Source organism: Gossypium hirsutum, chromosome D02, assembly GCF_007990345.1.
Source record: "Gossypium hirsutum isolate 1008001.06 chromosome D02, Gossypium_hirsutum_v2.1, whole genome shotgun sequence".
Taxonomy (NCBI): Eukaryota; Viridiplantae; Streptophyta; class Magnoliopsida; order Malvales; family Malvaceae; genus Gossypium; species Gossypium hirsutum.
Genome location: NC_053438.1, coordinates 23502614 through 23527995, shown reverse-complemented (window position 1 = coordinate 23527995; position 25382 = coordinate 23502614). Strand labels below are relative to the sequence as shown.

Here is a 25382-nt window from a genome sequence, read left to right as displayed (position 1 = left end):
TAAAATTAATAAAAATTATTAAAAATAATGTTGAAAATGAACCTTAATAAATGGTTGTTTAAGGTAGGAGGAACCTAGACAAATAGTTATCTAGATTTATTCTGTAGTGGTTTCTTAAATAAGTATTAAATAATTATAGAAAATTATTTTTAAAAAATTATTTATAGAAAATTTATATGAGGTAATTTAGAATACAGAAATAAAATGCAATTCTAAAGAAGTCATCTAAAAATAAATATGATTAAATATGGAGTTAAGAGTGACGCAGAAATAGAAGTTGAGTAAGTAGATGAAGACAAAAAGACCCTTGAATCAAATCAAATCAAGGACGTAAAAAGGACAATTCAATAGCTATAGACTATTAGTATACTATTGTAACATACAATTGTTATTAAGGCGAGAACAAAAAATATAAGAAAGAAAGAAAGCAACGTCGAGAAAGGGACAGAAGGTTTTGTCAGTGCAGAAAGGGCAGAAAGAGGCCAACGGAAAAAGAGAGAGAGAGAGAGAGAGAGAGAGAGAGAAACAACGAAAGAAAGAAAGAGAAGCCTCTCTCTCTTTCTTTCACACTCCTATGGTGTAAACTCTCTCTCTCTCACACACACACACACACAGTCGCCCACACGACGTCGTCCTCACCTTTCCTTCCTTCCTTCCTTCGAAACTTCCCAAACCCAAATAGCTTCTCCATTCCTTCCCTCTTCCATTAATTGAATAAACTCCAAACTATATGACTTTTTTTTTAAATGATTAAATAAATCAAAGAGGAAGAGGGATCTCTATGGTTATAATTTATAAATTAGTCGTCTGAGTCAACTCACCCCGAGTTATGGGCTGCTGCGAATCCACCTTTCTAAGAAGACCCGATTCACTGCACAAAACCAATCACCACCACCACCTCTACAACACCAACACCAATCGTCTCACTCAGACCAATAATGGCCCTTCCTCACCTTCCATTGCTGGAAAAGATTCCCTTGCCGGTGGGGCTGCGGGCTTCCCTGATTTCTCCGAGTTCTCCCTTGCTGAGCTCAAGGCTGCCACCAACAACTTCAGTTCCGATTTCATCGTCTATGAATGCGGTGAAAAGGCCCCCAATGTGGTCTATAAAGGCCGCCTCCAAAACGTCAATAATCGACGTCGGATCGCCATCAAGAAATTCACTAGATTAGCCTGGCCCGATCCTAAACAATTCGCCGTATGCTTTCTTTTTTCGTTGAATCATTTCCATTTTTAGGGTTTCCCTTCTTCTGATTTTCTTTTGTTCTTTTTAATCTCTTTTTCCGTTTATCATTAAAGGATGAAGCTCGCGGTGTTGGAAAGCTTAGACATAAGAGAGTGGCTAATTTGATTGGGTATTGCTGCGATGGCGACGAGAGATTGCTTGTTGCTGAATACATGCCGAATGATACCCTTGCAAAGCATTTATTTCACTGTATGGTTCCAATTTTTACTATCACTTTTTTTTTTCTGAACAAAAGTAAACTAAATATAATTAAATTTGAGTGCAATTATTACTTCCTCTGACCTAACTTGTTGGGTGTTTATTGATGTCTTCTGTTAAGTTCTTGTTTCCAACTAATGTCTCTCAACTAGTTAGATCCTGCATGATAATATCTTTAAGTTATCACCTTAAGTCATGCTTTTCAAGTAACATAAGTAAAAATGTAAAATCATATTGTGTGGCCATATTGTCTTCCTTTTAATGTTTCACCTTTTGGCTTGAAAATAATTTCTGTTCTTTATTTGCTTGACAGGGGAGAACCAGACTATTGAGTGGGCTATGCGGTTGAGAGTTGCTTTATACATAGCTGAAGCATTAGATTATTGTAGCAGCGAAGGTCGTCCATTGTACCATGATTTGAATGCATATAGGGTTCTCTTTGATGAGGTATTGCAACAAAACTCTCTTTTTTTAGCTCTTGGTATTTGTTTTGTCGAGCATATTAATAACCTTTTTAATGGTTTTTGCAGAATGGCGATCCTCGACTTTCATGTTTTGGTTTGATGAAGAACAGCAGGGATGGAAAAAGTTATAGTACAAATCTTGCATACACGCCTCCTGAGTATTTAAGAAATGGTAACAGCTTTTTAATTCTTCTTATTATTCAACTTCTCCCTCACTTAAGAGAAAGAAGACAATCTTGCTTTCCATTGTGTGTATGTGTAAATCCAAAACTTATTCATTTGGTCAATTGTTTTCAAATGTTTAGATCTGAATTATCATTCATATTTCTCCTATGTTAGAGGGGAGGAGCCTTAATTTTATGCAAATCTACAAAAACGGACTTTTTGCGAACACCTCCACTATGTGATCCTTTCCAAACTAACTATGATCATGCGTCTCTTGTAAATGAGTTTGACATTCTTAAACTTGCTCTTCATAGATTGTGTGAGAATTACTGGCATATATTCATTTTTACCAAATATGGGGAAACAAAAGGGATGGTTGGGGGGGGGGGGTCGGGTTGTAATGTTGGATATTTCAGACCATCAATGAATCTTCTTTTTCTTTTGCTGAAGTCTTTAGCTTTTCCTTGGGATTGATAATATGTTTGATAGCTTCATCCATTTCTGATATTTATAGATGATCGCAATGCCTTAAGCTTCTAAGAATTCCAAGTTGTGTTGTGCAACTGCGTAATTTGAGAATATACTAGTGAACTAAGTCTATCATGAAAACTGATTATTTAGAGCTTTGAAGTTTCTAGGACTGATGATGTCAACCATCGGTTATTTGTTTCAGAATTGTTCTTAGCTAGAATGATTGAGCTTATTAATATCTGTGTTCTAGGAAGGGTTACTCCTGAAAGTGTTATATTCAGCTTTGGAACTGTCCTTTTGGATCTTCTCAGTGGAAAACACATTCCTCCAAGTCATGTAAGTATATATACATTTTCTACTCTTTTGCTGCTTGGAAAGCTGTAATCTATTTTCATAATGAAGTGATTGCACTATTTCTTGTTTAAACGTGTTGGATGTATGGATACCAAGGACTTTTTTTATTTCTCACAGATCGTCGATATTATAACTATACATGTTTGGTATAATTTTCAATTTGTGGATATGATGACTCCACCTGATTTATACTTGATGATTCTTAATGAGAATAAGGGATGAAAATATGATTCTGTTGCCACTTGAATTTTCCTGTCTTTTATTCTGCCTCCTTGTTGGCATTCCCAAAAGTTATTAATTTTGGGGTATTATTTTCAAAAAATAAAATTTCTTTATTTGTATGCAGGCTCTGGATATGATAAGAGGCAAAAACATTCTTCTCTTAATGGATTCACATCTAGAGGGACACTTCTCATCTGAAGAGGCAACTGTGGTCTTTGATCTTGCCTCACAATGTTTGCAATATGAACCAAGGGAGAGGCCAAATACCAAAGATCTTGTGACTACACTTGCCCCATTGCAAAATAAACCTGATGTGAGCCATCTTTCTTCCACTTTTGCTCTCCCTCTAAATTTCCTCAAGTTTACTTTTTGGATGTGCATTCATGGAAATATTGTTTGCTTTTGCAGTTTTGTTCTTATGAAATATTAGAATTTGTATTTTATCAGACTCTGAGGTGAGGACTTGGTATTCATTTGCAGGTTCCATCTTATGTGATGTTGGGAATTCCCAAGCATGAGGAGGGGCCTCCTACTCCACAGCAGCCGTTGTCTCCAATGGGTGATGCCTGTTCACGGATGGATCTCACAGCTATCCATCAAATTTGGTAATGACACATTACAAAGATGATGAAGGAACAAATGAGGTAAGTAATATCATAGAACTGTAGATTTGTGGATGCCTACCTATTATGTGGTGTTAAATTCGTTTGGACATGGACTGGTTCAGCTCTCCTTTCAAGAGTGGACTCAACAAATGAGAGATATGTTGGAGGCAAGAAAGCGGGGAGATGTAGCATTTCGTGACAAAGAGTTTAAAACTGCTGTAGATTGTTATTCTCAGGTATACATTCCATTTCTTTCTGGGATGAACAGATTACATTCATTCACAGAATTTGTGTGGTCTGAAAAGGCGCTGAGCCTGTTGCCCGAATTACTTTACTTCATTGTGCTTGTAATGTATCAGTTGGAATCTGTGGGCTTTTGGCTCTATAGAAAAATGAGAGTGGGGGAAATTTGAGATTCTTATTGGTTATGGTTTATGCATTGGAGCACAATTTGGAAGCTCCATAGATAATTGGAAAAAGGAAAATAGATAGCATTTTTCTGCATTAATGGTTAATTTGATCCCATTTTCTTTTCAGTTCATAGACGTTGGAACCATGGTTTCTCCAACTGTTTATGCACGAAGAAGTCTTTGTTATCTTCTGTGCGATCAACCAGATGCTGCCCTCCGAGATGCAATGCAAGCACAATGTGTGTACCCCGACTGGTCAACAGCATTTTACATGCAGGCTGTAGCCTTGGCCAAGCTAGACATGCAGAAGGATGCAGCTGACATGTTGAATGAAGCTGCGGCACTAGAAGAAAAAAGGCAACGGGGCGGCAGAGGATCTTGAGACGTTGGTTCAAGTTTGTGGCTCTGTAACGTTCTTATTTTTTGTATGGGTGGGGGCCTAAAGAGCAATTTGTGGCTGTCCTTGTGGTTGTTAGCAAACATGCTGAGATTAATGTATAATGGAAATTGAAATTGTGGTTTTGTGCCAAGCAATTTATGGGATGATGTAATGTGGAGGGAGGAAGGCATTTGTTTTGCATTGCCATCACCTTCTCCTGTTCTTTGATTTTAATGAAATAATTGATTTCGTTTATTATAGTTTTTACTTGTCTTTGAAGAAGAAATATTGCTGAGTTTTGTTTCCAGAACCAACTATTATGTCTCAAGGATATGTTTCAAAATTTAAGTATTCATATGGAAGATCAATTAGGATATTTAATATATATATATATATATTTAGCATAAAGTTTGATTTTCCAATTGGGATGTTGAAATTCTATAGACTATATGGTTATATGGATAATGTCACATTTGGTACTTGTATTTTAATAAAATATTTCATGTGATACTTGTATATTAAAAATGTTTAATGTGATACTTAAATTATCAATATTTGTTTTATTATGGTACTTGTATTTTTATAAAATGTTTAATGTGTTACTTTTTATCCTCTCCTCTGGAGTCATGAAGGGACGGAAGAGTGGCCTTTCAAACCTTTGGCCCTTTTAGCTGACAGTGGTTTCATAGAGCTAGTAGAACTTCTCTTGCCTCGGTCTCTACTTTTTTAAATTGGCGTTTTGCTTATCAACCTTTATATCTTCCATATTTTGAGCCCTCTTAGTCAAAGCAGTAAATTCTCTCAACTCTAGAGCCCCAACAAGCAAACAGAGGTCTTCTTCGGTGGCCACAAATTCCCAAGCATGCTTGCTCAACCATACAATTTTTCTTTCATTTCCACTACAGACATATTGCTTTGTTTAAGTTGGATAAACTTTTTTTTTTATAAAGGTAAAATCAGCTCACATATTTCTTTCCGAACTCATTTAAGAAGAAGTCCTAGTTCACATGGTCTCAAGGGGTCACGGTGGTTGTTAGCTCGATTGATCAAACCAAAATTGTCAAGAGGGGGGTAAATTGACCTTTAAAAGATTTGATGAAAGCAAAGGAGTATGAAACAATGAATGCAAAGATTTAGAGTGGTTTGGCCCCAATTGCTTACTCCACGACCTTATCTTTCCACAACTAAGGATTTTTTGAAATTCACTAATTTGTTCAGCATTTGAGAACAATGTTTAACCTTACAACTCTCTAAAGATTTCTACCAAAATCTTAGGACAAACCCTCTCAAAGAATTACAAAGGAGCAAACTAAGAAATAATCCTCACAAGATCAGAATGTTTGCCAATAAAGCACAAATAAACAAGAATACACTTGAGCTAAAGAATAACAATAGAAGCTTGTAAGTGTGTATAAGAAAAATATGAAAGAATTGAGCACTAAGGTTGAATTGATTGATCTTTAAGCTTAATTATATCTCTAGTTGTTGTAGGACCATCAGAAACTGGTATTTATACCTTCTACTTCATTTCCAACCGTTGTGGTTGTTGGGAGAATAAATAAAGTCATTGGGATGGAAATACCAGACCATTAAATTCACCTGCAAAAAAAAGTATCGATATTTTTTGTCCAAGTATCGTTACTAGAGATATTTAATATTTGATTCAGTGACCGTTAAAATTAGTTTCCAACGATACCAAAGATGATTTATTGATACTTGGTAAAAGGTATCGATATAATTTTATGGGTATCGATACTTTTTGACATTTTTAATAGATTATGAAAAACAAAATGCAAAATTGGTATTGATATAAATTTTTGGTATCGTTAAATGTTAATAAGTATGGATATAATTTTCAAGATATCGATATTTATTGTTTGTGTTCAATTTTTTTATTCAAAACAAAATGCATATTTGGTTTCAATAAAATTATGAAGTATCATAAAATTTTACAAGTATTGATACACTTTGGAAAACATTGATACTTCTTGTAGAGAGCAGTTTTTCAATTCATTTGAAATGGTTTTGATTAAGTTCAAGAGTTTAAATTTATTTTCAGATTTGTCAAAAATATTCTAAGTGTTTAAAGCATTTTCTAAGATGTTTAAAAGTTTTGAAATATTATTCATGCTTTGAATTCTTTGTTCAAAAAATAAATTTATATTTTAAGGAAATATTTGTTATATCAAAATAATTTAACAAATAAAGCTAGTTCAACAATCTTCCCCTTTTTTATATAACAAAATATTTTGGTAAATTTGTTTTTGAATTTGTTACCCCCTTTTTAAAGTTCAATTTGAATAAATGACTTGATTTTTTATGAAATTTTGGAAACAAGGATTTAACACTAAAAAATAGTTACTTAATGTTGGCATTAAAAGATTAGTCATAAAATCAACCAAATACCAATAATTTACATTTCTCTTTATCTTTTCCCCTTTTTTTCTATATAAAAAATTAACAAATAAAGCTTAAGAGAGAGACTTTGTTAGTCCAATAAAATAGTAAATAATTGGAAAAATCAAAGAACTAACATAGATGTATCAAAATAAACCAACAAGTATCTATAAATAAGATGCCAAAATAAACATTAAGTTCCACCATAGAGATAAGAAAATGTGCAATGAACATGAGTGAGATGCATGAGAAAATGAAATATATGCATCCTAGCCTCCTTGAGGTGGAGGAGGAGGAGAAAGGAATTGAGACATTAGAAATGCAATATTTTCCTCTATCCTAGACATCCTAGAGTCTAAACCACGAAAATTACATTAACATGTTCAAAGGCATCATCTACCTGAGTGCTGAAACCTTTAAACTCATCAGTTAAAGAGGTAATTGTGCCAAGGATGACGACAAACATTTCGTCGGAGAGAGGCTGAGTAGATGGTTGAGCAGAAGAAGAAGCCGGTGGAGGGTCTTGGTCTTCTTCAAGTTCTTCATTATGATCGTCTTGAAGAACATTGTGAACATCTTTAACCCAAGTGTTGGTGTAACAACCTATTTTTCATTGGTGTCAGAAACAGTGATTTCAGGGCCACAAATCTGAAAAGTGAGTCCGTAAATATTATTATTTAATATTTACGAGTCAAATATAGTATTATATTTAATTTTAATTTGATAATTTTTATTATTTGAATGAATAGTATAAGTTGATTGTCCTGTAAGTCAAGTGATTTCGGAAAATGATGTATTGGGACTTCGTTTTTGTAAAACGAGTCCGTAAATATTTACGGGATTATTATATTGGTTTGTGAAGGTTCAGTTTGGCAATTTTAATGTGTCGTTAATTAATTAAGGAAAAAAAGATTAAATTGTACAAGTCGTAAAAGTTAAGCATAATTGAATTTTATTAATTAAATGGTTTAATTAGTGGATGTGTGAGGACTTATGTTGTAATTAGACCATGTATTTGATGATCGATGGCTTGTGGTTAATTTTATAATGAATTTTGATTAAAATTAAAGTCAATAGTAAAGTAAATAAAACTTAAAACAAAAATTAATCAATATCATCTTATTCACTTTTATTCTCCCAATCAAAACACCATGGATAAATAAGTTTGAAGGTTTAACCATTGATATTCCCTTGCATGGTAAGCCATTTTCACTCGTTTCTCGTAATTTTTATGTTTTGAAGATCGTTGAAACTAGGTTCAGCTAACTCGTATCTTCGTTTTCAAAACTATTAAAGTTTGTTAAAATTATCATTGATGATTTTTGGATGTTCTTGATATTAAATGGAAGATTTTGAAGCTTGGAGATGTTTTAGAACTATTTTGTTGAGTGATTTTGGTTAGATTTAAGTTTAAAGACTAAATTGATAAAATAATTAAATTGGCATGAAATTCTTGTGACATTTTAATAAATATGGGTTGTAATTGCATAGGGAAAATTCGGCTAGCATAAAGTTGGTTTAATTGTGATAGATCTGAAAGTTTTGAGTTTAGGGTAAAAGTGTAAAATGTCAATAAAAGGTCAAATATTGAATTTTAGTATTTAAAATTAATTGAATTGGATAATTGAAGTAAATTATTATATAGATTAAGAAACGGATCAATCAATAGACAAACGAAGAAAAGGAAAAATTACTGATTAGACTTTGGAGTCGTTTTTGCTGCAGAATCAGTTTAGGTAAGTTCTTGTTAAATTTTGGTTATGTCTATTGATGTTTTGAACTAAAATTTGGGATATATGTGAATAGGTATATAAATATGTATAAGTGTGTACTTATTATTTACATACTTAACTAAGGTAAGTTTTGAAAATGGAAACAAAGAACTAACTTGTAAAATATGACAAAGTTATATGTATGAATTGAATTGTAACAGTAATATTAAAATGTAAAGGATTATGTGATCTATTGAATAGTTATGAAATGAAATAGTATTGGTTCGAAATGTAAAGTATAGAAATGTTCCAAGTCGAAAATGAATTATATTATGACATGGTATGTGTTGATCTTTTGAAATATGGTATTATGTTATAAAAATGGAAAGATTATGGTATGTATGTGATCAAGGAAAAAGTTGTAAGCATGTATAGGTCATGGTATCCAAGATAAGCTCGTGTGAACCTAGTGAATAGATCGGATACAAATGACATGTCATTAGGGCATAGTAGGCTTTGTGTCGGTGTATATTTAGCAAGCTTCGTGCCAGTGTTTTATTTAGCAGGTACTATGTATCGCTGATGGATATTGTACCAATGGCTTGAGGTCTTGCATGTATTGTAGATTTTCTGAAGCTTGTGTAAGCAGCATCGTGTATCAGTTAATGTCCTTATCTTAGCTAATGCGAGCATTACCCTCCCGTGTTTCCGTAGTCAATTTACTATTGTTTTGTGGGCAAAATAGTTAATTATCGATATGGAAATGGAATAGAAAGATATGATGATTTATATCTTGATATATGATTATTGACATGTTATGTTTGGTTATATGAAAATAAATATATGAAATGGAGCATTGGATATAAACATTTGAAATGAAATGTGAGTCTTAAATGTGTTTACTTGTAATGTTTATGACATGATAAATTTATATGTTTCATATATGTGAACTCACTAACATTGTGAGATTTATTGTGTATAGGAAGTAAATGAACTCATGACCTTATTTATGAAATTAATTGTGAAATGTTTTAGTTACAACAATTACGGTAAGTTAAAGTTAAAGTTTAATTCGAACTTACTACGCTTTATGTAAGCTTATTCTATTGGTTGTTTCTTCTTTGTAGATTATTAGACTTTTTTTGTCGATTGGAACGTCATTGGAGATCACACTATTCGACAACTCATTCGTTAGCTATTTGTTTATTTTGGTCAATTATAAAGGCCATATAAATAGGGTTTTGATATATATGTATGTTTGAAGCACTATGGTTATATTTTGCGTCAATTGAAGTATGAGATGTGTATATTGATGTGAATCTCAATTAGTATTTTGGGTTGATTGTGGTGTGTGATGGAAATTGTATGTTTTTGGTTTTAAATGCATTTTGAATGGTTGATTTGGTACAAATGCTTAGAAATCTTGGTAAACCCTGGTTGATGATTTTGGTCATGATAAATGAGGTATATTTGATAGTTGAATATGTATGAAATGTTAAGTGGTAGTATTTGAATGGATTATGTTTTAATGTTTGAATTGTGGTGCCAATGAGGGCATATTAGTTAGGCATATAGGTTAATTGTAAATTGGTATATTTTAGCATGTTTAGGCACACTTTGAATAGGTTTGATTGTTGGTTGTTGCATAGCTTGGAGCCCAAGCATTTGAATGTGAAATGGCTTGTTTTTTAAGGTAGTTTTGGGTATACACGGTCAATCACATGGCCGTGTTCCCCACACCGTCATATGACACGACCATGCAGTTCTTTAATTTTTGGTACAAGATTGTCCACACGGTCTCAAAGAGTTACATGGCTTGGTGACACAACCTTGTGACTTTATAGTCGAATTGTACACGGCCTGAGAGCAAGGGCATGTGGAGTAGCCACACGACCAAGCTTGGGACCACACGGGCTGACCTCTTTCACATAGCCTAGCCACACAGCCGTGTGACCCATGTGTTCACATTTTACGTAAATTTTTGTAGAAGTTTCAATTTAACCCAAATTTGATCTTGGTTTGTTTTAAATGTTCTGTAAGCTCGGTTTAGGTCTTAAAATGATTGAATAGCATAGAAATGTTTGCATATGAGTTATTTTGGTTATGTTTGTTTAAATTATAAAAAATGTTAAAGTTTTATAACTGTAGTACCTTATAGCTTGGGTCGGTGACCGGACTAGGTATAAGGTGTTAAAGTTGGTAGCAGGATCCAATTTAAAACCAGCTCAATGAAGGGTAGAAAAACTAATAGGTTTGTGTTTAATGACCAAAGGATGATCAACATTTGTGGGGATGTTAAGACATTTGAAAATGTATGACAATAATGTACCAAGGGGCAGAAAGAGCTTACTCTCGAGGTTTTGACCAATACATTTGGTAATGTCATTGAATAAGATTAAAGCCAAATCCAGACGCTTATTGCTATGAAAAGAATCAATCCACCAATAGTTAGTAGATCGAATAATGGCATGTTTTTAAATAGGATGTAATATCCATGTAATTATAAAATGCAAAATGTGATCATGGACAACTAGCTCAGAGGCAAATGAGCGTCAAACATTCAAAGCCGAATTATAAGGGCCTTTCTCATTCGACTCACCCCCGGGAGGAAGTTTTAAAAATTTAATGAAATTTTCTAAAGTGAGAAGAATAGGAGTATTTATAAGAAAGAATTATAGCAACAAACATCTCACCAGACTAATCATGTTCGAGTCTAGCATTTGAATAAAATGCTCGAACAAGATTAGCATGAGTCGTTGAACGAATTTTGAAAAAATCGATCCACTGTCATTTAGTTCATGTCTGAAGAAACAGAAAATTGATTTTGGCCAAAAAATTGATATCAAGGGTGCGAGAAACATTAACTTTTCATTTTAGAAAATATTGATTAAAAAATAAGAGTCATGGTTATCTCTAAAACAATCATCAGAAGAATTGGGTTTTCCACTAGAAGAAGATGAAGGACCAGAACGAGGGCATTTCCCGATCGACATTCTAACTAACTAGACAAGAGTGACCCTATTAGCACTTAAAATCTGCTTGGGGAATTTTATTAAACACTTTATGGGAAATAGGTTCGAAGAAAAATTTTAAGAGATTGTTTAAAAATAGGCAACCATCTGCATGAAAACACATATATATGTTCCAAATCAACTGAAAATTACAATTTCTAATCAACAATTTAAAAAGAATTCTACAAGTTTCGTAGTAGAAAAATAAGAGCTTTACCTTGAAATTTGTCACACCCAAAAATTAAGCCTAAAAGTTTCGAGATTCAAATAGGGATTTTTGCTCTAGTGAGCTCGGAAATTTCGTTAGCATGGTATTTAGAAATATTTTTTTCTATGGCATTTTGGAAATTAAAACAATTTTGAAAATAATGTTCAAAAGACTTTTAATTTTGAAATAAGGACTAATTTGTTAACGGGTCTAAATTATGAGTTTTTAAAAGGCAATTAAACCAAAATTTAATTTTCACCCTTCATCTTTATAAAACCCAAGTTAGTTTCTTCTCCATATTTTTGCTTTGTTGTCCAATGCATTCCAAAACCCCTCTCATTCAATTTTGATTCCCAAACTTAATTCCTTAGATTTCTATCATTCCCCAAGCCATAAATCTCCATAGTGTTTTAAGAAAAAAAATCCAAGAACACCGTAGATTTCTCCATTATTGAATTTTTGGGTTTTTCGAGTTTTCGATCATACATTTAGTTTTTCATCAACTAAGGTAACAAATCCAATCCTTATTAATTTTTTATGTTACTTTATCCTTTAAATTGAGTTTTTAGCCATTAAATTGCATGTTTTAAGTAAAAATCGAAAATTGGGTTATTAATGGTGGATTTCAAGATTTTGGGTAAAAACGTGGTTTCAAAGTGTTTTTCAATTAGTTTTGACATGATTAGAAGGTTTCTAAACTTACTTTAAAGTTTCATTGAAGATTTCCAATGTTTTAATGAATTTTCGTGAAAATTACCATAAACATGTCGAAAATTTTGATACCATGAATTAGGTAGTTTTGAGTAGTTTAAAGGTTGAGAATCAGTCGTAGATGAATAATTAGATAAACAGAATCAGTTTTAGGCAAAAATATTAAGTATCAACCGAGATAATTGAAATTCAAGTTTGCTATGTCGAAGTTTTCGATTACATGAGAATTTAGCTTAATCTTGTTTTTTGATTGTTTGAAGTGAATATTTAGCTTATTTTTGATTGATTTGTTGTGTGGTTTACCTTGTTGATGCTTCGAAATGGTTAGGACTTGTAACGAGTAAAGATAAATGCAAGAAAAAGCTAGTTTAAGCTTTTGACAATTAAGCAAAAGAGTGATCGGTGAGTGTTTGGAATTGCTACTTGTAGACACGATTCATAGTGTTAATTGAGAGCTTACGAATAGCCTAAAACCCTATCCTAAGTTTCAAGTGTAAGCTTTCTATTTCCCTTACTCTATTTTGGCAAATTATGTGATTATGTGAATAATTGTGGATTGATTATTATGATATGATATTGTGATATGAGACATGTGTGTGACTATTGTGAATTGTGTTGTGTTGTGGGCATGATATACATGCCAAATGACAGTGATAATGATATGATAATAATGCAAATATGTAGCAAAAGCGAGCAAAATTTGGGTAAGTATATATGTGTTGAATTGTGGAATGTGATATTATTATGACAGGCAATATGTGATAATACTTGTATGTAATATATGATGTACTGATTTTAATGCACACATATGTGGTCAGATATGTGATGGTTCAATGAACATTATTGTGGAACTTAAAGTGCAATTAAATGCAAATTCAATAAGCATGCATTATGCACAAGTTGTGATGTAAATTGATGAACATGAACAGAGATGATGTGCATTAAATAAGAAAGAAAAAATGTGTAATTGTGGATATTTTGGTCTTATTATCTCTTGAAATTGTTGGATATAGTTGACATGCCATAGGATTGTGAGTACTCACCTATATGTATTGTGTTTTTGGGCATTGAGGTCCTAGGATAGGTTGGAGAGATAAGGGAATGTGAGCTAAGCTCCATTCAATGGGACATATTTGGTGTGTTGGAGAGTGTTAGCTTTATGCTTCACTTTTTGGGATATGTTCGACTCCATGAGTCAATTGGTGTGTTGGAGATCCGTGTATCCGATGTGTGGTGATAGAGCCCACTTTTATGTTTCATAGCCTCAAGTGCTAAATTATCGTTTAAATTTGATCTAATTTATTATGATAATACGATGTGAGATGGATGCTTAAACATCTAAATAATACGCTAAATGAGTCGATTAAGTTTCATTAAAATTTTAGTATGTTCTCATAGTAAATTTGTGTATGTAATTGTAGTTTGGGTCGTTTCCATTTAACTTGTGAATGCATGTGAATATATAAGCTAGACTTGTGAGTTATTAAAGCATGTATGTAACACCCTATACCCGGCCCGGTTGCTGAGCCCAAAAACAAGATGCAACACCACCGTCTCACATCGCATACAACATAAGTCGACACATTATTAAACATACATCCTTTTGTTTCCTTTATTATTATGGCATTTATACAAAACTTAGGTCATTCACACTTTAAGGAAGTTGAATCATGCTAAACATTCATTGAATAATCATAAAACAAGCACTAAACATGCATTAGGACCATTTAGCAAAATTTCTCAAAACTATTAAGTAGGTATTGATACTGGTAGAGTCGTATCGATAATCCTCTCAAGTGGTATCGATATCGCTTGGAAAATCGATACCAAATTAGCTTATTGTTTCTTGTCTTAAAAACCCAACTTTCGAAAAATATAAGTACCACTGAAAAAGTATCGATAATTTTACCCTAAGTATCAATACTAGTGGAAGAATATTGATACCAACTAGCGAAACCGACTTCCTGCACTTTGAAAATTGCAGAGGTATCATTTCTAAAACCTAAATATCGATATCTCTATTTCAGACCTTAAAACACAACATATATCAACACATAGATCATCCCAAATAGGTTCTAAACATCATGCATCAATTGTCTCATAAAATAAACACCGAAATGTCTCAAATAACGGTCCCAAACATCATATTTAAAGTCTACAAAGTTCCTAAGCACAATAAGCATGCAAAAAACTAAAAAAAAATCATAGCAAAACCAACAAAACATCTACCACATTGTCTTTTATTCCCAAAACATAAATAAATAAAAGAACACCTACTAATAGCAGTTAAAGTTTCTGGCTTGGATCACCTATTGAGACCACACCGACACTACTTACCTGCAATGGTTAAAAAAGAGTGGGCGAGCTTAACAAGCTTAGTGAATGTTCAAAACAACCACTACGCAAACAAGTCATTATGCATCGACTAAGCGAACAAGTCACATATTCATAATATATTTAACTCTAATATCATATTTCACACGTTTAATCATCTTCTATTTATACTTTTACACATTTATCACATTATCCACATGATTATTTAAGCATATATCTAAGCACATATAAACCATATTTAATCACATTCAGTCACATTATATGATAGTTTGGCTCTTGAGGTTATGAAACATAATATGGAATTTATCACCACACATTGGATACACGGATCTCCAATAGACCAAAATGACTAATAGAGTCGATCACGTCTCATAAGTGAAGCATATAGCTAACACTCTCCAACACACCAAACACACATATCCTGGTGAATGGAGCTTAGCTCACATTCCCTTATCTCTCCGAAAACTATCCTTGAGCCTCAACACCCTAAAATCACATCACAAAAGTGAGAACTCACAATCCTATGGCATGTTAGCTATATCCAACGGTCTCATAAAATCACAAGGCCAAAATATCAACATTATTACCACATATTTACTTACCGATTATTCGAAGAATTTTACTTGATATTCATATCGTTAGCACATTATAATCACTATCACATGGTATGAATAACATACCCACATAATCTCTTTCACAACAGTCATCACAAGCTTATACAGATGTCACAGCATCTCATATATGTTCATATTTTCACAATTGCACAAGCATACATACAACACATTTAGTCATAGACGTGAGAACACTTACACTTGGAATTTAGAGTAAGGGTTTAGGCTACCTCTAAATTCCCAATTACACAATGAATCATCTACGAGCAGCGATTCCAAAACATTCACCAGAATCATGTTTTTGCTGAAAAGCCGAAAGCTCAGACAAGCATTTCTTTGCCTTTGTCTCTACTTGTTGAAGGTCCTATTGACTCCGACACTTCAATAAGAAAAACCAGACAAACACTCAATAAACAATCAGTCATTAACTCACCTTAAATAGTAAAAAAATAGCCTAAGCTACATTCTCTTTTAATCGGAACCCTTGGCATAAAAACTTTAAATTCGAATATCTCGACCTATATTTAATCTTTTCACATGAAACGAATTCCATTCATCTAATATTCATCTACGACTAATTCCCAACCTTTAAACTACACAAAACTACATGTTTCAAGGTATCGACATTTCTCGACAAGTTTTGGCCATTATATAAAAAATTCAATAAAACTCAAAAAAATTGTAACACCCCAAACCCAACCTGGACGTTATGACCGAATCTGGTGATGTCGCATGGTAGTGTGTTAGGAAACCGTAGCTTTGCTTAAAACATTTTCCATTTAGAATTCCTCAATATCTTTTATTAATTCTAAAATTGTAATTCTTATTCAGCCGTTAGCTTTCAAAACATTATGCGTTGCGGAAGCTTTTTTTTAAAAAACAGTTTGTCCTTGTGGGTATTTTGCTATAACACATGCATTTCTTTTAAAACCTGTATCTGTTCTACCTTTAGCAGATATAAAACATAAAACAATATAAGTCCAAATTTTAAGCAAAAATCCATAGAGGCCTTTATTACATTAAAATACCCCAAATAAAACTTTAAAAACTTAATTAAGTACGAAACAATGTAAAAATGGGTCGTGTGGCCATCGCGAAGTCCACCGCCACTCCGATCCGCCTAAGTCTAGAGGTTTCCTGTACATATAAAACAGAAGGGTGAGTTTACGAAAACTCAGTGTGTAAACTCCCTATACACAAGCAGATAGAAAGCAATCATAGTCTAGGCTTAAGCCCATTTTAGTAACAGTTTCAGTTTCAGTTAGGGCCTTAGCCCATTACAATACAGTAGCAGTCATGCGTTTGGGCCTTAGCCCATTACAGTATCCATATTCAATACAGTAACAGATATGCAATATCAAATCCTACCCAGCCATCCTTTACACTCCAACTCCGTCCAACCCTACACTCCATGTGGGGATATAATCAACCCACCCAACCCTACACTCCAAATAGTACCAAATGCGGCACTAGATAGTAGTTTGCAGCTGAACTACTAGTAAATTAGGCTCGTGGCCTTTCAGTACACTTCCTCCGAACAATATAAACTCATCCCCATGTAATGCATCATACAATCATGTCATGTCAAATCACGGTATCATACATGCATTCAGTATAGTTTTAACAGCATGCTCAATATACAGTCATAAATATATATATCGTACAAGGATCTAAAAGTCATTCAGTCAATTATGGGTTTACGTAAGCTTATCGACCCTACAGTAGGTTCACAGTCTTCTCGGGAGACCTGTGCAACCTTAACTTATAAACAGTGAAAAATAGGCCCACAAGCCCATGTTGTCGGCCCGTATAGGCCTACACGCTCGTGTGGCCCACACAGCCCAAAATGGCCTTGGTCGTATGAATCACACAGCCTGGCCCAATAATCCAACACGCCCGTGTGGGCCCACACGGCCTGATTCAGTTTGGCTCGTGTATCGAACACGACCAGCCTCGTCGATCACACGCCTGTGTTTAGTCACACAGCCTACCGCATGGGAGACCACACGCCAGTGTGCCATCGACAATCCCACTTTTCAGCTTTTCATTGATTACTAATTTTCAGTGTTGTGTTTACACTCCTGTTCTAGTTTCGCAGCAAAACACTTCCGAGCTCAGTAGTTCCTAAAATTGATCGTTTCAACTGTATCGTTAATCTCAACTCATGATTAGCAACAACACAAAGTCGAATATACTACCAATTCAATCGCACGATACCTACCTTGAAACCCTGAACGAGTATCCTAAAATTCCATAGAAGAAGGACCTCATTCCAAACGACTCCTTGCTATCAAGACAATAGTAACCTCCAATCAACGTTTTAATTAGGCATAAATCTAGGCCTAACGAAGTTAAAGTTAACAAAAGAATCAGTGATATTAACAAAAATTGAACAAAGATACAACAAGTCATTCGGCTTTCAGTCATTTCAGCCTTACCACTATCGGAAAATGATGATTCCTTAAAGCTAAAGTTTTGACTAGCCGCCCTCAAAACTTGATTGCCTCCTAAATCGAAACCTTAGTAACCGATCGGTTAGATAGCCATAACGAAACACATCATAAACTTACTGAAAACGCAAAAGAAAAAGGTCGTTGATACAGGAAAAACAACACCAGGTCGCAAGGAAAAGAAGAAGAAACAAAAACAGTAGCAAGTAAGGTGACAATTCGATTGCAAAAAAAGAGGTTTGGGGAGAAAAAAAATAAGGAGAATGGAATTCACAAGATTTCAACAGTAGGTAGAGGTTTGGGAAGAACCGCACGGCAGCAAATGAAAAAGAAAAAAAGAAGATGATGAATGCAAAAAATTGGGCAGAGAGTAAAAACCTAAGGCAGCAAAGGAAAACTATGAGAAAATTGGGAAAATGATGAAAGGTAGCCAAATTTTCCACTACCAGTTTGGGTTCTATCCCACCTCTTCCACCCATATTTTTCTCCCCAAATCACTCCAACACCGTCTCAACCATCGAATTCAAACCCCACTCAAACTCTTCAGAATTTTGGTCAAACTACAACACCCACACGGCACAAGCAGTAAAAATAAATCCCTTTGATCGCGTAGAGATTCGAACACAAGACCTCCAACATATTTACACTCCACTTAACCACTAGACCAATATGTCCATTCTGACATATTTTATCGACATTTATTTATATGCCTACTGATTAGAGATAGGGGTTTATTCATTAAAAAACAAAAATTTACCCAAGCTAAGGCTTGAACTTGGGACCTCCCAAACACTCCAAGAACACATAACTACTAAAGCAGACAAATATTTGTGTCATAAACATACAAAAATAAATATATAAGGTATTTTTGGGGCGGTACAAAATTCTTAACGAAACTTCAAAGTAACTTTAGACACCTTCTAATCGTGTTAAAACAAGTTTAAAACACTTTGAAATCACATTTTAATCCACAATCTCGAAATCCACCATTAACGACCCAATTTTTAGCTTTTATTTAAAACATGCATTTTAATTGCTATAAATTGGATTTAAAAGTCTAGATATCACTTAAAACTAATAGAAAGACGAATGGCTACCCTTGTTGGAAGAAAAACAAACTTTGACACAAATCTGGGAAAACCCACTCTTGAAGAAGATGATAAAATTAATGAGGTTTTAGGATATTTTCTTAAAGATTTATGAAGATTAATGCTATGAGAATGAAAGGAAGCAATGAAATTGAGGTTTAAAGAACAAAAAGGAAATATCGATACCTTTGTTTCAGTATTGATACTTGCATCACTTGTTTGGAATTTTGCTAGGTGGCTCTAATGCATGTTTAGTTGATATTATAAGTTTGTTTAAAGTATGTTTGGCATGTTTCAATGATGATTAATATATGCTTGAGTTAAAAATTTGTAATAATGCTAATAAAGAGGACGATTGCCTATTAATGTGACATTTTATAATGTGTGTGATGCTTGACGATGGTGTGATATCCTGATATTCAGGCTCGATAACATGACCGGGTATAGGTTGTTACAAAATTGCCTTGAAATTATGATAAGTGAGAGAAAACTAGAAGAATCCTTGTAGAAGATGATGATTTAGGTTGATTTGGCCAAGATTTTAAAGAGAATATGAAGAAATTGAAGATTTCAAGGAATGGGTTTAGAGGGTTTTGAAAAAAAAAACTTTAGGGTTTTTTTGATCAATTCAAAAACATGCTACTAGTGTTTTAGAAATCCCACGAGTACTGATACTTTTTAAACAAGTATCGATAATTTTTAAAAAGTATCGCTAAAATTGTATCAGTATTGATACCAAATGCTGAAACTAGTTTTCAATGTGTAGAAAATTTTCTCAACATGAATTTTGAGTTTTAACTAGTTCTATACTAATTTAGGATGACTTAACAACAATTTCTAATGAGTTCATATGATTGAATATGCCAAAATTGAGTATGATGCATATGAAACATAGAATATTGTGAGGTATGCAAAAATTGAACATTTTCATCAAACAAAGTTTAATTGAACACATTTAAAGGTATGCAAAAATTTTATGCTAGACAATATTGATCAAAATAGATTAATCATGCAATAATTAACTCCCCCTAATTAATTGCATATAGAAGTCATAAAAATCATGCATAGGCACTTCTGCAATTAATTTTAAGTCATAAAACATTTTGAAAAACAACAAAGTGCAAAAAAAAATCATTTGAACACAAAATTAAGGTAAGATAGTAATACCTAATTCTCTCCTAAGTGTTCAAAACCTTTCTTTTTCTTAAGGTTTTGTAAAAATATCAACTAATTGATTTAAGGTGTCAACATACTCTAGAACAATCTCTCCTTTTTGGACATGATCTTTAATGACATGATCTTTAATGAAATGATGTTTAATCTCAATATGTTTAGTTCTAGAATGTTGGATAGGATTTTTAGTCAGACAAATAGCGCTAGTATTATCAAACATGATAGGAATTGTATCTATATCAATTCCATAGTCCTTAAGTTGTTGTTTCATCCATAAAACATGAGCACAACAACTAGTGGCAGAAATATATTTCGCTTTGGTGGTGGATAATGCAACACTATTTTGTTTCTTCGAAAACCATGATACAAGCATGTTACCTAGGAATTGACAAGTACCAGAGGTGCTCTTCCTATCTAGTTTGCATCCTCCAAAATCCACATCCAAGAATGCATGCAAGCTAAAGAATGAGTCTCTAGGATACCAAAGGCCTAAATTAAGAAGTGTCTCTAAGGTATTTAAAGATTCTCTTAAGGGCTTGTAAATGTGGTTCTTTAAAACATGATTGAAATCTAGTACACAAGCAAACACTAAATATAATATTGGGTCTACTTGCGGTAATAGAAAGGAAAGAGCCAATCATAAACCTATATAACTTTAAATCAACATATTTACCTTCCTCATCTTTTTCAAGCTTTGTAGAAGAGCTCATAGGAGTAGCTTGTAGTTTGAGAGTGTCCATCCCAAACTTCTTGAGCAATTCCTTTGTGTATTTAGCTTGATTGATAAAGATGTCATCATTTATTTGCTTGATTTAGAGTCCCAAAAAGAAATTTAATTCTCCCATCATGATCATCTCAAATTTACCTTGCATTAGCTTAGAAAATTCTTGACAAAAAAGATCATTAGTAGAACAAAAAATGATATCATTAACATAAATTTTTACAACTGATAAATATTTGTTTTTCTTCTATAAAAAATGTTGTATCAACTGTAACACTCATAACCCATACCCGTCGCTGGATTAAGGTTACGATGTATTACCTTACAATTCAAAATAATTAATAACAAATAACATCAAGTTTAACAAATTTAATTAACAAATTCATAAATAATTAGATTGAAGTAAAAAATACAATTATGGACCTTAAAGCAAGCCTACATGGCTTAAGAAAATAGTTTAGAAATAATTAAGGACCAATTCGAAACAAAATAGAACGTTAAGGGAAAAACTAAAAATTTTCAAAACAGGGATCACACGGCCGCATGTCCAAGAAGTGTTACAGAGCCCAGACCGTATGGCTCCAGACAAGGCCATGGGGCTATTCCACATGCCCGTGTGGCTACTCCACACACCCGTGTGCTCACCCATGTGTCCACCCGTTTTACTCACTAACTTGGCTCACACGCCTATGTCTCTGCATATGTAACTCACTAACAAGGGTCACATAGCCGTCTCACAGGCCATGTGCTAGCCCATGTGAACCCTATACCTAACACACCCGGCGCACATACCCATGTGGGTTGCCCGTGTGTGACACACGGCCGTGTGACAGCCCGTGTCTCAAGTCGTGTGTGCCCAAAAATGACCCAAAACATGCCCATTTCATATCCAAATGCTTAAGTACCTAAACCAATTCTTAACACATGATTATAAGACTTTAAAATGAATTTCAATGACACCCAAAACATACAAAACCAATCATCCTAAAGCCTAACCAATGTGTCATCAATGACACCACATTTCAAACACTTAACATTTCACCTACCTAGAATTACATTACACAAGTCTCAACTCACTCAAACAACTAGTATTCAATTCTAACATACCTTGCTTAATTCATATTAAACTTACCATTTCATGCTTGAGCCCTCATGCTTAAACTTGGAACTTAATATGCTTACCACATTACTTACTCATTCCAAAACATCAAAAACATAACACATACATCTTACAAAATACTTATGAACCATTACAGCCATGACCAAATGGGCCTATTACATGCCATATAAGCCAAGTTAAATTCAAAATCTACCAAAGCGGTCCTCGAATAATGTGATTCTTCGAGTTGATCCGATCTCCTGATTTCCACAAAAAAATGTAATCTACAAAGAAAAAGACAAGGACATAAGTAAGCTTAGACAAAGCTTAGTAAGTTCGTCGATTAATGATAAAGCTTACCAAATCAAACATAATAATTCAAATAACAATATTAATTAATAGAGTTACTGTCAACAAGGTTATTACAGAATTCCTATCAATCACAGCTTACAACAAGTGAGTAATGTCAACAATAGTACAATTCATTTATTTACATTTCAATAACATTCAGAGATCAATAAAATGATGCCGATGAATGATATACAGATACGAGTACACAATTAACCATACAAACACACCAAGTGCTCATACGAGCCAGACCAATCGATAACACTCCTTGGCACCAAGTGTATATCCCGTAGGCCAACATTCGCCCCCGTAACACATTAGTAACACTGTAATATAACCCAATAGTGCGCAACAAATGCAGAACCTCAATATATTAAGTGAACAAAAGATGTACAGAAATAATCATCACTTCTCATATCAATCCCGTACCTCGCGCAAACTAACCCCTTGACATGTCAATCGTACTCAACCCTACGTTCATCCAACTCAGGATTTACCGACATAAAACAGTGCTATCGTTTCATTACATCAGTTCTCATTTACAAGACATTAATTGTATTAATCAACATTCAAAAATTAAATTTCGTCTAATATGAATTTAAAAATGTATTAGAATTAAACCAATCGAACTTACCTGACTAAATTGCAGCACGACAAGGTACAAGGACTATTCTGTAATTTTTTCTTTTCCAAGATTATAAGCTCATGCTTGATATAGAATAATAATTTCATTCAATTACTAATTCTAATAGAAAAAACTCATTCTATGCAATTAATTCCTTTTAAGAATTTTTAAAAATTTACCCCTAATATTTTACTTTTATGCAATTTAGTCTCTAGGCCCCAAATGTACAATTTAACCAATATTATTTAAAACTCAACCTAGCCGAATCTTATAGGACTTCATTACAACCTATATTTACTGTTAATTCACATCTAGCCCTTGTAATCTATCACTTTTAACAATTTAGTCGTTAAACATTAAAATCATCAAAAATCACTTTACAAAATAATCTTATTTCTCAACCAAGCTTAATAATCTAACCTAAAACTTCAAGAACAACTTAAAATCTTAAATGGAAAAATCCATAATGTTTGAAAGTTTTACAAATTAGTCCCCGATTTAGCTAGATTAAACTAATACGAGCTCAAAAACATAAAAATCCCTAAGAACAGGTGAGATTACACTTACCTAGTGAGAGACTCAAGCTTGACTGAATATTCTTCAAGCTTCCTTAGTGTTTCAGTTGAAAAGATGAATGAAGGAGATGATAATGAATTTTACATGTTTTACTTTAATATACTTATTTACTTATTTACTCTTTTACCGTTTTAATTATGTTCAAACTTTAACAATTTATAAGCCCACTAATGTCCACTAATTTCTATAAGGGTTCAATTACCAAAATGGTCTAATACTTCCTTATACTATAATTATTTAACTCCTTAACTAATAGAAGTTAACTTTTGCAGCTTTATGATTTAGTCCTTTTTCTTAATTAATTATCTAAATGATAAAATTTCTTAACCAAAATTTAATATGACACTAACAACCTCGTAAATATTAGATAATTAATATTTACGAACTGAAACATCGAATTGGTGGTCCCAAAACCACTATTTCTAATACCACTGAAAATGGGTTGTTACAACTCTCCCCCCTAAGGAATTTTCGTCCTCGAAATTTCTTACCAGTGAATAGGTTCGGGTACTATGATTTCCTCGAGTCTTCAGTTTCCCATGTAGCTTCCTCGACCCCATGTCGATTCCATAAGACTTTTACAAACGGTACCATTTTATTCTGAAGTTCTTTTACTTCCCAAGCCAAGATTCTAATCGGTTCTTCAGAATACAACAAATCTGGTTGTATCTCAACCTCACAAGGAGTAATTACATGTGAAGGATTTTACATGTACCGTTTTAGCATAAAAACATGAAAAAAAATTATAAATCTTTTCAAGTTCCAGATGTAGGGCTAATCTGTAAGCTACAAAACTAATTCTTTCTATAATCTCATACGGCCCAATGAACCTCGAACTCAACTTCCCTTTTCTACGGAACCGTAGTACTTTCTTCCACGGTGAGACTTTCAAGAACACTTTATCGCCAACTGCAAATTCTATATCTTTCCTTTTCAAGTCAGCATATGATTTTTGACGATTTGACGCTACTTTCAAGCAATCCAAAATTATACAAACCTTGCTTTCAGTCTCACAAATCAGTTCTGTGCCAACTAACTTGGATTCACTCAATTCTAACTAGTATAATGTTGTACTACATTTCCTTCTGTATAAAGCCTCAAACAGTGCCATTTTAATGTTGGATTGATAGATGTTATTATACGTATATTCTGCCAACAGTAAATATTTTTCTCAACTACCTTCAAACTCTAGAATGCAGCGTCGTAAAATATCCTCCAAAATCTATATTACCCTTTATGATTGCTCATCTGTCTGTGGATGATACGTTGTGCTGAAATTAAGTTTAGTACCCAAAGCCTTATTAAGTTTACCCCAAAATCTCAAGGTGAATCTCAAATTTCTGTCAGAAATAATAGATAACGGCATTTCGTGCAGTCTAAAAAGCTCTAATACATATAACTTTGCTAACTTCTCGAGCAAATAATCAATTCTAACTAGAATGAAATGAGTTGACTTTGTTAATCTGTCAACAATAGCCTAGATCGAGTCTTTCTTCCTCGGTCTCATAGAAAATCCCAATACAAAATCCATCGTAACTCGCTCCTATTTCCACTCATGGATAGTGACAAGCTGTAGTAATCTTGATAGTACCTGATGTTCAGCTTTTACCTGCTGGCAAACCAGACATTTAGTTATAAACTCGAAAATCTCACATTTCATACCTGGCCACCAATACATCCACTTCAAGTCATTAAACATCTTAGTATTACCCAGATGAATAGAGTATTTACTATTGTGAGCCTCTGATAAAATGTCTCGCTTTAACTCTGGATTATTCGAAACACACAACCTATTACGAAAATA

At 33.5% G+C, this 25382-nt stretch overlaps 1 protein-coding gene across 1 annotated transcript; it reads left to right on the top strand.

Moving 5' to 3' along the window:
* The first annotated feature begins 401 nt into the window (after positions 1-401).
* On the top strand, positions 402-4769 carry LOC107910692 (serine/threonine-protein kinase BSK1). Its single transcript, XM_016838651.2, is given in 10 exon segments — positions 402-1198; positions 1300-1435; positions 1758-1891; positions 1975-2080; positions 2795-2880; positions 3245-3433; positions 3601-3718; positions 3721-3764; positions 3848-3961; positions 4263-4769. Coding segments are annotated over 10 exon segments (1551 nt in total). The 5' UTR covers positions 402-829; the 3' UTR covers positions 4518-4769.
* Positions 4770-25382: the final 20613 nt, after the last annotated feature.